The 13,445-nt window shown below is 34.2% G+C and overlaps 1 protein-coding gene across 1 annotated transcript; it reads left to right on the top strand.

The window, feature by feature from the left end:
- Positions 1-6,159: 6,159 nt before the first annotated feature.
- Positions 6,160-11,078, top strand: LOC112285484 (uncharacterized). Its single transcript, XM_073532678.2, has 14 exons — positions 6,160-6,296; positions 6,454-6,736; positions 6,847-6,974; positions 7,365-7,604; positions 7,748-8,003; positions 8,129-8,354; positions 8,672-8,723; positions 9,007-9,074; positions 9,206-9,219; positions 9,375-9,656; positions 9,779-9,906; positions 10,021-10,260; positions 10,358-10,613; positions 10,723-11,078. Exons 2-14 carry the CDS (start codon positions 6,466-6,468, stop codon positions 10,944-10,946), a joined length of 2,385 nt encoding a protein of 794 aa, XP_073388779.1. The 5' UTR covers positions 6,160-6,296; positions 6,454-6,465; the 3' UTR covers positions 10,947-11,078.
- The last annotated feature ends 2,367 nt before the right edge of the window (positions 11,079-13,445 follow it).

The raw sequence follows: 13,445 nt of genomic DNA, 5'->3' as shown, positions 1-13,445 counted from the left end.
TTAATTGAAAATGGCGGATGATAAGAGTTGTAAAGCTAGACCTTCTTTCTCTCCAACTTATCAGATCAAATCATCAATGGAACAATCTTGTATATCCTTTGAATGTATTTATTTAATATTTAACATAATCAAAGATCTTTATTTTTTAAATATTAAAAAATATCTTTAAGATTTTATTAAAAAAATTTAAGATTTGTTTGAAGTTTCATTAAGATTTATAAGGAATTTTTAAATTTTTATTAGGATCTATTTAGGATTTATCTAGGTTATCTTAGGATTGATTTAAGATGATTTTTTGAATTATTATGATTTATTTAGGATTTATTTATAATTTGATTATAATTTTTTTAGAAATTATTTTAAAGATTTTTTTGATTTCTTTTATAAATTATTTGATGAATTCTTTAGGATTTTTAAAAGATACTTTAGGATTTGATTAAGGTTTTACTGTAATTTTTGAAATTAAATTAAGAAATTTTTAATTTTTTTAGGATTATTAGATTTTTTTTATTTATTGCAAGTATAATATATCTTCTACATCCAAATATCCAATGTATATCTAATTTTTTATATTATACAACACATGTAATCCAATTCCATTTGGCCTTACAATACCACATGTATAAGTATCATTAGGTAATTTGTTTTTGAAGAGCCTAATGCTTGCAAAAAACTTATCTATTCCCACACAATGTTCAAAATTCCAAAGTCCTATCATTCTCATAAGTACATTGTGAGCTAATTTTGCTTCACCACAAGACATGAAAAGATGCATTAGTAGAGATAATGGTCTATTTGTTAATGTATCTTCCACTTGGGTCTTAAATTAAGAAGCAAAGGAGGTAGTGGTTTATCAATGAAATCTTTTTTTCTACAATAAATTTTAAAATTCTAAACATATTTTGAAATTATACATGCCAAGTACAAAAATTTCAAATTCCACTTTAAAAGTTTATTAAGCATATATTTTTAGATAGAACTATAAGTATTTTTATATCAAATCATTATTTCATCTATAATCAAATTTTTCCCAAGGTTCTAAACAATCTTATATCTATTTCAAATGATATCCATTAACCACCTTCTTTAATAAATTTTGTCATATTTCAAATCACGTCTTCCAATAAGTTGCCATATTTGTAATATGCAAATATCTTCTTAAATCCATAAATTAAATTCATGTGAAAATATTACATATTACTAAAAAATACACAAGTATATTTTACAACCAACAAGTTTTTTAATTTGATTTTTTAATTTGGCTTTTTTTTTTTTTTTTTTTTTTTAAATTTTTTATCTCTATATATGTCATTCTTATCAATGGATCTTAATTAGTGAAACCATTAATTTTTTTAAATGAATTAATTAGAAAAATATAAAAATTAAAGAATCTTTTTGATTATTTAAGTATTTATTAGAATTTATAAATTTTTAGAAGATACAAGAATCTTATTAGAAAAAAAATATGAAAATAGAATCTTAGTAAGTCTAGAAGACAATTATCTTAGTTGATTTAATATTTTTTTTCTTACTATTAAATATTAATATTTAATTATTAAGACTAATTTCTACATTGGTCTTCTATATATGTTAGTTAGTACTTAGAAAAAACATGAAAAGCATCACATGTCTTTTTACTTATTTATATAAAAAATAAGATCTTATAATTGATTTAAATTGATTTTATTACTATGAAAAATCACCAAGATAATAAAATTTTATCTTAAATTGATATTAGCATTATAAAAATATTATATATATATTTATTATATATATATATATATATATATATTTTTAAAGAATTTTTAAAGTAATTTTTAAGACTTTGATAAAATTAAGTTTCACCACCTTGGGAGCCATTATGAAGAAATGGAGGAAGATTAGAAGAGCATATAAGGTCCTAAGGTTGATAGGATTTTTTAAAACAACATGATGAAGTCTAAAATAGAAAAATATAAGTTCTACTAATAGAAAATAGAAGAATCAGCAACTAGTCTAGTTCTTATAAAAATGGAAGTTCATAAATTCTATATGAGTTATAGTATATTGGATGTGGGTAGGAGAATAAGACTAAAGCTTTGGCACCTCTCTAACACATCTTTATATACTACTTGTGAGCATTGGTGAGGCTTGAATCCTTAATTTATTAAACAAGTTATTTTTGACATAAAATTTATTCACTTAAATTTTCATCCTTTTACTTTTTATCTTTAAACCCTCATAATTTATTCACAATAATTTGGATTTATATGTTTTTTTTATGTCATTAAAAATATAATAAAATTAATTATCTAAAACTATAAATTTTACTTTTTACCTTTATTTTTATTAAATAAAAATCTAATGAATAGTTTTAGAATATATAATTGCTTAATTGTATTTATTTATTTTGTTGTTTTTCTTTTGATCTTGTTGTTTGTATATCTCACCTTATATCACCAATTATAAAAAATTCTTATTTGAAGCTATCTTATAATTTGAGATGAAGGATAAATTTTGCCTCCACGATATATAATATCAATGCGATAAAAGCTTTTAAATAAAATATTGTCAAATCTTCTTACTTTAGTCCTTTCAATATATTTCCATGTACATATATTGATATACTTGTATATTTTTTTTTCTTTTGTACATACATCCATAAGTATTGAGTTGTAAAAAATTCAAATAAAATAATAAAAGTAGAAATGACTTTTTATAAAAAGATAGCCTTTTGGAATGCCTTAAAAATTATCTTTATATAGGATCATACAAAATATTTGAATTTTTCTAAGTTACATTACAAAACTTCTATTTTAAATTAGTTATATTTTTTAAGAATCATTCTTAATATTTTCTCCATCATCATTATTATTGCTTTTAAATTCTAAAAAATATTTGTTAGAACCTTCACTTAATTTATTTCTACCTCTTTGAATTGCAACTCTCTTCTTTGTTCATATTAGAATCTTTTTATTTACATAAACATTGCTAACATTTCTAAACACTTTTTATCTCTCAATTCCAACTTCTTTTTTATACTCTTTAACCTCTGCTCTATCAACCCTTCTTCTTTTAAGCTCTGCTTCCTCAATCTTTGTTGCTACAATCCTTGATGTCCAATCAACTTTTACTTTATCAACTTCCAATCTCCTTGAAATCTTAGGCTAAATCATAGTATGAAGATGAAGACTTGGCTCATATGCATCTACAATAAAGGAGTTCCAACTTTGCCCAAGTTTAAGAGCAATAGCTTTGTTGGCAAGCACCAATTCATCCTTATATCTAGCTACCTAAAGTCCTATTTTTAATACAATTATAAAATAACATGTATCATCAAAGTTGACTTTGTGGCCTAAATCCTTATTGTCTATCTTTGATCTTTGGTCATCTTTGCTTCCTTGCAATAAGGTGTCTTACTTATTTGATTTGTACTCTTGGAGCCTTCTTTTTTGAAGCCATATTTTTCTTCCTCTTCTTTCTTTAATTACTTCTTAATTCTTCCATGCCTATATTGCTCTGCAATTAATTTTACTTTTAGTAGCCATAGAAGTACTTCAAGTCTTCTTCTATTGTCTTCTTTTTTATCAGACTCATTTTATTTCTCTTCACAATTGGAAATATGTTCTTTAGAAATATTTTTTATGAAAGAATCTAAATAGTCAAGGTTGAATTTGTTCATTTTATATAGATCAAGTATTTATATTTATAATGATTTAAGGTTAATTAGCCCCTAAAAAAGGAAAAGTATTGAGATTTTATTATTAAAGGATTCTAAAAGTTTGCATATTATTGTTTCTTCTTAAAGGCATATGCTTCTTTTTTTTAGAATTCCTACAATCTCTATATGCAGCCTTAAGAAAATACATGTAGATTAAGGAGTTTTGTGAAAGTTGTTTGAATTGTAATATACTTTTAATTTTGGATGTAAACTATTGCATATATATTCTAATCAAAACTTTTATTGCCATTTTGCACTTATGAATTTATTTTATTATAATTATTTGAGATCATATATGATTACGTCAGTTTGAGATGTTGTCTTTTTTTCTTCACATTCTTTTGAAATTTTTGTTAGAATAATAGTCTATTTTTATTGTAGTGGTCAATTCCACAATCAAATCTAATATTAAATATGTTGTCTTATAATACTATTGTCATACAGTCTCTACAATTACCCATAATTAGAGCCATCATGTACTTAGTATAAATCCTTGCTTAAGATATCTTAGTTGGAATCTAAAAAAATGCAATGACCAATTTCATAAAAAAATTCCAAAAAAATTAGTAAAAAACTAACTTCATAAGATTTTCTATTTTTTAAAAAAAAGAAAAAGAAAAAAACCAAAATTTAATACTTTACAAAAAATGTCTAAAACATCTGCAAGCCGTTTAGGCTTTTAAGGAGCTTTAATAATTGTCTGTATACAAATTCTATCATTATATTAAGATTAAATTTTACATAAATTTGATTTGTATATTTTTTTATAAAATATTTTTTTAATTTTTTTTCTTGTCAATAGGATCTATTATATATATATATATATATATATATATATATATTATTAAGATCAAAATCAATAGAGATTTAATTATTTTTATAATGTGATTTTTTGCAGTGATATCAGAACTGGTCCGAAGTAAAACCTTTTCAAAGTATATCGAAAGGAAGTGAAGTCTACGAAAGAGTCTCACAAGTCCATTCTACAGATCACTTTCCATACCGACAACGGAAACTCGTGATTCCTGGCCAGATACCTCGACTAGTGGCAAGCTATTCGAAACTCAGGATTTGAAAATATGGATCCAAACAACAAAAACATGTTTTGACAGACACAACCATGTGATTTGCAACCCCTTTAATCTCGGGTCTGCTGCTCAGAATGGCAGAGTGAGTTCATGTCATCGGGAGTTGTTAGCAACCTGATGTGGGTTGAAGAGGAGTCATTGTGTTTTGGTCATTGACAACGCTCTCCATCCACGCTGCAGATTGAAGCTCATTGTAGAGTCACCTCCAAGCTTGAACTTGGAGGCGGCAATTGAGATGATTGGGATTCGTTTCAGACATCTGCATCAGTTTCTGGAGTTTTAGAGACGAGAGTTTTAAGAGACAGATCACCGCAAACTACCTAGTCATGTTGAGAGATGAGTTCAGCGTTATCGATGTTCTAATCATGTTACCGGCATTCGCAGGAGGGAAGGTCAGCATTACGTTTCAAGGATAAATCACAAAATGATGGGGTCTATCGATTCGACATAAATAGTTTAAGAGGCCACGACACTGACGCCGTCGCTATAGCATGCAATGCCGTATACCAAATATTGCAAATACATCATGTACTACATGAATTATTACAGTTTCGCCTGGAAAGCTGCGAATGTTGGACTTCACTCTCGTGTTGTCATAGTACCCTTCTGTCAGGTGATAGATAACTTCGCAATAGGTTCACACAAATTATCAGCATGTATCATGGGATCCACTTGTCAGCTGCCGGAGTTAATTCTAGTCATTAGTTTCTTCCGAAAAGGGGAGCTCCATTCTGTCTACGACGAGGTTTACAAACTCAACGATTTTCAACCGTCAATACTTCTGTAAACTCATCGTTTAAATTTAACCAAAACTTAGAACTCAAGAGTTTCGTTTTCTCTGGGATTCTATGATTCTTGTACTTCGCCGACATGAGTGTCTTCTTGAATCTGCCTAGGGTTAAATACTTTGTAGGTCTCCAAGAGTGTGAGGAAAGCCGCCTTATGCATTGTGTCGCTTCTGCACCATAATAGTGGCCATCAGAGCCAACATCGAACCAGGCAGTCGGTAATGCGAAAAAAACCCAAACAGAGAAACTCACCCACACCACAGATGGGAGTCTTGTCGGTGAGGCTCTCAGTTGCCTGAAAACTAAGCATTGCTTAGAAAAACGAAAGTGGGATGTATAAGTTGCCCAGAGGACTTTCTATCAACTGTATTTCAATTTGTCTCCTTCACATTCTGACAAACTTTGTCAATCCCAGCTGTGCAGACCACCAGCATTAAAGGAAAAAAATCCATTATTCATCAGAATTAACCCATGCTACAGTTGGAGCAAATTATCAAATCCATGCAGCAGCTTTACATGGGTGATCTTTGAGTTGGTGAGACTATACAGCATGCATTTACGACTTCAGATGCAGAGTTGCCACCAAAAATCAAAGTCCTCAGTACTTATGAACTCCAGAACCGGTACCGATAGTAGAACTGAGCTCATGTTTGTGCATCCGTATGCAATTGAATCGAAAGGGTAGGAGAGTGGCAGAGCTTACGAGTTGCGCAGTTGAAGGTAGAGGACCAGTATTGAAGTGTTCACTTCAGCCCCCCCGTTAACATTTTATCGTTTTTGAGCACGTTCACATCTTCAGAACTGTCATGACGATTTTACTGAATTTTATAACTAGTATAATTAAGGTCTCACGTGCGTTGTTAAATACAAATTGCAGAATTTGACGACAATGTCTAGAGCAATTCAACCTGTTCAGTGCTTCCCGAAGTTCGCCAGTTTACCATGGCTGACAGTGGCGTTGTTCCTCTTCTGGAACATGCAAGCTGCGATGGGGCAGTTAATGCCTGCGATGTATATTCTCGGTGACTCACTCATCGACCCCGGCAACAACAATTACATCCTCACGCTTGCCAAGTCGAACTTTCTTCCGAATGGACTGGATTTCCCTCAAGGACCCACTGGAAGATTTTGCAATGGCCGCACTACTGCCGACAACTTGGGTGCGTTAGAGGATGCTCTTTCCTAGAACATTTGTTTCTTTAACTAACTTCCTTTATTTAATTTCAATCAAGAAATTCATTCTGGTTAAGTCTTGTGATTGACGCTGCAGCTCAACTTATGGGCCTGCCTTTTCCTCCGCCCTACTTGAGTCCCAAGGCTCAAGGACCCATCATTCTTCAGGGGATCAACTATGCAGGAGCAGCGGCTGGCATCCTCGATTCGACTGGATACAACTACGTAAGCAATTGCACTGACGCAATCCCTCGCTTCAGAAGATCATGTAAATGAGACATGAAGAGCACTCTTGCTACTGTTCTCTTGGAATTCTTTTACGTCTCACAGCGCAATGCATAAGCACGCAATACGGAATCAAACATAAATTCTTTGAATTTTGTGCAATGCCTGCATTTGCATTATTTCCTGCTTCAAATTGGCATTTTTGTGAGAAAGCTGAGGAATATTTGAGATGATCGTTACCACGACAGTGTTCCACTAATTTGGCATGGTCATTTCCCCAGGTTCAAGGCTTTGCAGGTGGTAAAGTTTTTTTGCTTCTTTCATGTTTTTCGTTGGAAAAATTCGAGCACTTGGTACAGCTACAGCTTTGATGGATGTTTTGTGTGGCAGATTGGGCGTATTCCACTAAGCAAGCAACTGGATTACGTAGAAAAGACGAAGGCCCAAATCACAGAGATGATAGGAGAGGCCAAAACGGCAGACCTATATGCCAACGCGCTATTCTACATCACAATCGGCAGCAACGACTACATCAACAATTATCTGCTCACGGGATCTGCTACTTCACAACAATACACTCCACAAGAGTACGAAGACCTTCTCATTTCAGAATTCGACAAGTTGTTGAGGGTAATTCAGCACTACACCCCTACCCTATCTACAAACTAAGTGAAAACCCAAGAGAAACCCGTCCACTTCTCAAAGAATAAAACTTATCATCGTTTTGTACGTGGCTGTAATGTTGATGATATCCCCAACGTTCTCCGTAACAGAGACTCTACAGCATCGGTGGTCGCAAAGTTTTCGTCTTCAACGTTGGCCCGCTGGGATGCATCCCCTCACAGCTCTACAACCAAAGAAGCCCCGACGGAAGCTGCATAGAGTTCGTCAATAGCTATGTGAGAGGATTCAACTCAGCAACGAGCGTTCTTTTGAAGCAACTCACCGGAAGTCTCCCCCGATCCATCTTCGTCTTTGCCAAAGCGTATGATTTAACTTATTCACTGATTAACGACCCAGCCAAATACGGTGAGTAGCACATTGTCCCTCTGCCCTGTCATTCGGGGAGAGATATAGATCTAAGTCTAAGACACTGAATGGGAAGCACTGCAGAATGCAACGCAACTGATCTGATTTACTGATTGACTGCACAGGGTTTTCGGTGGTGAATAAGGGATGCTGCGGGGCGGGGCCATATAATGGCGCCGTTCCCTGCCTCTTAGGGTTGATCCCCTGCCCGGACCGCGCAGCCTTCTTGTTCTGGGATGCTTTCCACCCCACCGACAAGGCCAACGCGATTCTCGCCAGTGCATTCTACCAAGGTGGCAAGGATGCCATAGAACCTGTGAACGTCAAGACGCTTGCATCCATGAAGCCCTAGCCAACAGGATGTTCAAGATCTCGTTCTCAGATTAGTTATACTGTTGATTAGTGTTTCGTCTAATGCGTTTGATTGCTGAATCAGCAGCTTTTGATCTGCTCGATAAAAAGTGTTGTAAGAACGGAGTTGAATTGCATACTCTTGCGGTCTTCCTATAACGTGCTGTTCAAAATGTACATATAGGACGTATCCTTGGCTAAAAACAATGTGAATTTCTGTGGGCTGTGTAATGTTGTCTATTTTAAAGCATATAATGGAAGTGGGACTTCCATCTCCTGCTGAGGGGGGGATGATTTCCAAAATGTCGGATGCATAGCTTTGGGCCATCTCACGAGACAGTGACCGCATTCTTTTCGAATTCAAGTGAGGCACGGAGATGATTGTGTCGAAGTTATTTGTACAGACTGAAATGCTCGTGCAATTATTCACCATCTTGTTCTCAACTCACGAGCTCCTTGGGAAGATTATTACTTAACATATACTGTATGTCGCTCTTGATAAATTTACCGTGTAGCTAGCATAATCGGGGTCATTACGAGCAACATCGTCTAGTGCTATCAATGAAGCAGAGCCAGCTGAGTCACATGCACAAGCTGAAGTGGAGTTGCAAGCTCTTACACAACACCAGAGACTATTGGTTTGTCCGTACAGGGTGCCATCAAACCTAGGGTGGCTCTCATGTCCCTCACAGTTGTTGCATTAGCTGCGCTGATCTTTCAGTAGGTGAGCTTTCACGGTTTCCTCTGTAAGGATCCAGTCCCGTCGCCGGTGCCAGAATCCGAGTAACCGGACGATGTCAAGCTCCAAGAATTCTACCCCGCAGTTGTTAAACAACTGGCACGCTGTACAGCTCCTACCGCACAGGTGCAATGTCTTCTGATTCTTTAGATATGCGATGCTTCGAAGGCGCATGATGCTTTTCTGCTGAGAACATTGCATCAGACATAGCCAGGATCGTAGCTGAATACATAGGCATTTGTTAACAAGATTTGGGTTGTGCAGATTGGTCATAATTTGAGAGGAAGTAGGTGGAGAGATGGGAATACGGCAACTCTTCACGTTGAGGATTGGTATTTTACTACGGCTCACTATGATATTCGTCGTATTCAGCGGAATCACAGCATCAAACGGACAAACTGTCAAGCCTGCTAGTTTCATCCTCGGCGACTCGCTAGTCGACCCTGGCAATAACAATTACATTCTGACACTTGCCAAGTCCAATTTTCGTCCGAATGGCTTGGACTTTCCTCAGGGGCCCACAGGACGTTTCTGCAATGGCCGCACTACCGCGGACTTCATTGGTGCGCTCGACAACAATTAAAGTTAACTTCCTTGGTTCCTAATTTTCCACACTTCTTACTTTACACAGTGGCCGATCTTGATTACTTGATTACTAATAAAAATGTTTGAGGCGAAATTGCAGTTCAAATGATGGGCTTGCCGTTTCCTCCACCATATCTGAGTAAGGAGACGCAGGGACCAGCTATTCTTCAAGGCATCAACTACGCCTCAGCTGCAGCTGGCATCCTCGACTCTACTGGCTTCAATTATGTATGTCTATCGTTAGATACTGATTTATTACAATCTGCATTCTCAGGTAAATTTGATGTTGAGAAATCTGCGGTTTCCATACTCTAAGGAGGTTCGTCGACTGATTTCGCGCAGATTGGGCGCATATCTCTGAACAAGCAGCTAACTTACTTGGAAAACACAAAGGCCCAGTTCGCGCAGCTTATCGGAGAAGCTAAAACGGGAGAAGTATTCGCCAAGTCGCTGTGGTCTGTCATCATTGGAAGCAACGACTACATTAATAATTACCTGCTTACGGGGTCCGCTACTTCGCGGCAGTACACACCCCAACAATACCAAGACCTCCTCATTTCAGAATTCAAAAAGCAACTGCGGGTCTAAAACTATACCCTCACAGATGTCGAAACTAAATCTATTTAAACATAGGAACTTGCATGTCGCCAGACATTGACAAAACTTGCAATGACCACAGACACTTTACGGCCTTGGAGCGCGCAAGATAGTCGTCTTCGGCGTAGGACCGCTGGGATGCATCCCCTCTCAGCTCTACAATCAAAGAAGTCCCGATGGGAGCTGCATACAGTTTGTCAACAGCTATGTGAGAGGGTTCAACGCCGCATCCAAAATTCTCCTAAAGCAACTCACTGCAAGCCTCCCTGGATCCAACTTCGTCTATGCGAACGTCTATGATCTAATTGCGTCATATGTATCCAGTCCAGCACAATTCGGCAAGCGCTCACTACCCACTTTCTTACGCAGTTCAGTTGTTAAGCATGTGATGGGTAAGTCAACCATACCACATTATGGTTTCTGATCGTGGATACATTGAATTCTTAGGTTTCACGGAGGTTAACAAGGGCTGTTGCGGAGGAGGACCGTACAACGGACTGATTCCATGCCTACCGACGGTACGCACTTGCCCGGACCGAGCTGCTTACCTCTTCTGGGATCCATTCCATCCAACTGACAAGGCCAACGGGCTGCTCGCGAGAGAGTTTTTTCACGGTGGTAAAGATGTGATGGATCCTATAAACTTCCAGCAGCTTTTCTCCATGCCGTAGTTATCGAGTCATGAATTGTGCTCAGTCAAATCAGTAGTTCCTGCAGACTTTGTTAATCTGCCTGCATTGTTTTGAAAGCTTGACACGCTTTGATCTAATCTAAATACAAGCATTGTGATGTTTGCACACTTTGCTACGAGATACGATCGAATGAGCCAATGCTTGGTTGGGCAATCAACATGACTAGATAAGTCCCATCTGGATTGCACGTAGGTTTGTGTGATTGATCCTTTAGTTAGGTTATTCAGTAGACTGTGTGATTGGTGCCCAGTCCACACATGCTACGTGTCGGTGGCTACACAGCCTACTACAATGCTTCGGGATGTGATTTGAATTGGCTGACCAGCCCAGTAGTTAGAATGAAGATTTGTTGCTTCTTTGCTGGCCCTAAAACAGTCCAATGCCTTTCATTGCACTCCACGCCCCACTTTTCCGCAGTCTTTTGTCTATGCCCCACATTATTATAACTTGCATCTTTTTTAATTGGTCAATAAAGTAGGGGGACAAAAAGTGTTCTAAAAGAATAGTTTAATGATTGTCAACTATTTAGTATACAATATTTTGTTCAATATAGACTTCATTAGCCTACATATTAACACTAACTCAATAGGTCTATTTCAAAGCCAAGAACATCTTGGTTTCAAAGGTAGATTCGACTATAATATCATTTTAAAATATATTCTTTATGTTAAGGAATTAAAAGCCACCAAGATGGAGTGTATGCAAAATATATAAAGAAAAAAATTGGAATGGTGAGTGTTTATTGAAAAGATAGCATATATTATAGTAAAAGCTAAGTTTTTGAAACTTGTGGTATTGAAATTATGGTGTGAATATATGAATAGATATTTATTGATGAGGGATTATATTGCAATAATTTACTAATTTTTAATATTGGTTATTGTAGTAAATGTTGTTTGAAAGATCATTGTTAGTGCGAGAGTTTATCTTCCAATTGCTTAGGGACTTGATAGTAGTGTACTAAGAGATGATACCTTTGCTTTTAAAGTTTTTTTTTTTTTTTTTTTTTTTTTTTTTTTTTGTGATGTAGGAATTTGGTCAATATGATTGTCAATCAACTTAAGCATTTAAATACAAGGCTATAAGAAGACAAGAAACATGAATAAAAAAGACCTAAACTACTTAAAGTATATAATATAAAAGTGATAAAATATTGAATATTGTACTTACTATGTCATATACTTATTTGATATATGTAACTAAGTGCAAGGCCCACGTTTTAAATATTTTATGTACAAAAATCTATAATAGAATGAAAAATAATAAATTACACAAGGATTTTATTATTAAAACTATTAATTTATAAAAAAATTAATATAAACTAATAAAAAAGCTTTCTAGAGGCTTTTTAGATGCTATTTTTGATTTTACATGTGTTTGTAATTGATTGATAGGTTAAAACTTAGTAAACAAGCTAACCACATGCTACATGTATTGGTAGCTTATAGAACAAGCTAACTATGTGGCGCCTATATAGAAAACTTGTCTTGCAAGTTAAGATATATGTCATGCAAAGTCAACACGTTTTTAGAGGTCCTATAGAATGTTGCCACATAGATCATAGAAAGATAGTATATATAGATGCAAGAATGAAGCCTTCTTCACTCTTGTAAATTTCTTTCTTGCTTCTAGTCTAGTTTCAAGAGTCTCTAATTTCCTTGTCTTTTGGAAATAGCCATTCTAATTTTCATTTTAATATACATACTTCTCTATTTCTATTTTGTCATATTTCTTTAAAAGAGTCTCACTTATTTATTTGCTTTCATCAAGTTCTTATCCTTAACACTCTTTAGTAAAGTTTTATTCCATCTTCATCCATTTATTTATTATATTGATGTCTAATAAAATGTCTTTTTTTTCATTGAAGTTGTATTTGACTTTGTATTATCTATTCCAGATTTATTAAGTTTGAAGTCATATATTTTGTTTGATTTAATGATATAGGACTAACCTCTTTGTTTTATAGAAAATTTAATGCTTAAAAAGTAATTGAATTCACCAAGGTCTTTCATATATTGTTTTTACAACTTTTCATTGTATGTCATAAAGATCTTAAAAAACTTATGTCTAGTTAATATTTTTTTGATATAAATGATGATTATAAGCACTAAATCACCATTATATATTATATATAAGCAATAATTAAATTCTAACTAAGATCTATATGAAAGACATCTAAATTTATATTCCATTATCTTTTGACTTATTTAAGCCATACAAATAAGTATAATAGCTTGTTCTTATATTTAGATGGAATGTCCAAATTCTTTGGATTCTTTATGTAAATATATATTTTTTCAATTCACCATTTAGATAAGCTAAGACATATTTAGTTTGTAATATATTCTATTTTAATGTGGCAATAATCACAATAAGAATATAAATTATCATAATATACATCACATATATAAATATCTTATGGTAATCAATGTATTTTATCTATGAATAATTTTTTGCTACTAATTATATCTTAAGCTG

The sequence above is a fragment of the Physcomitrium patens genome, chromosome 1, assembly GCF_059467195.1.
Source record: "Physcomitrium patens ecotype Gransden chromosome 1, ASM5946719v1, whole genome shotgun sequence".
Taxonomy (NCBI): domain Eukaryota; kingdom Viridiplantae; phylum Streptophyta; class Bryopsida; order Funariales; family Funariaceae; genus Physcomitrium; species Physcomitrium patens.
The sequence above is the reverse complement of the archived record's forward strand: the minus strand, read 5'-3'. Positions and strand labels throughout refer to the sequence as shown.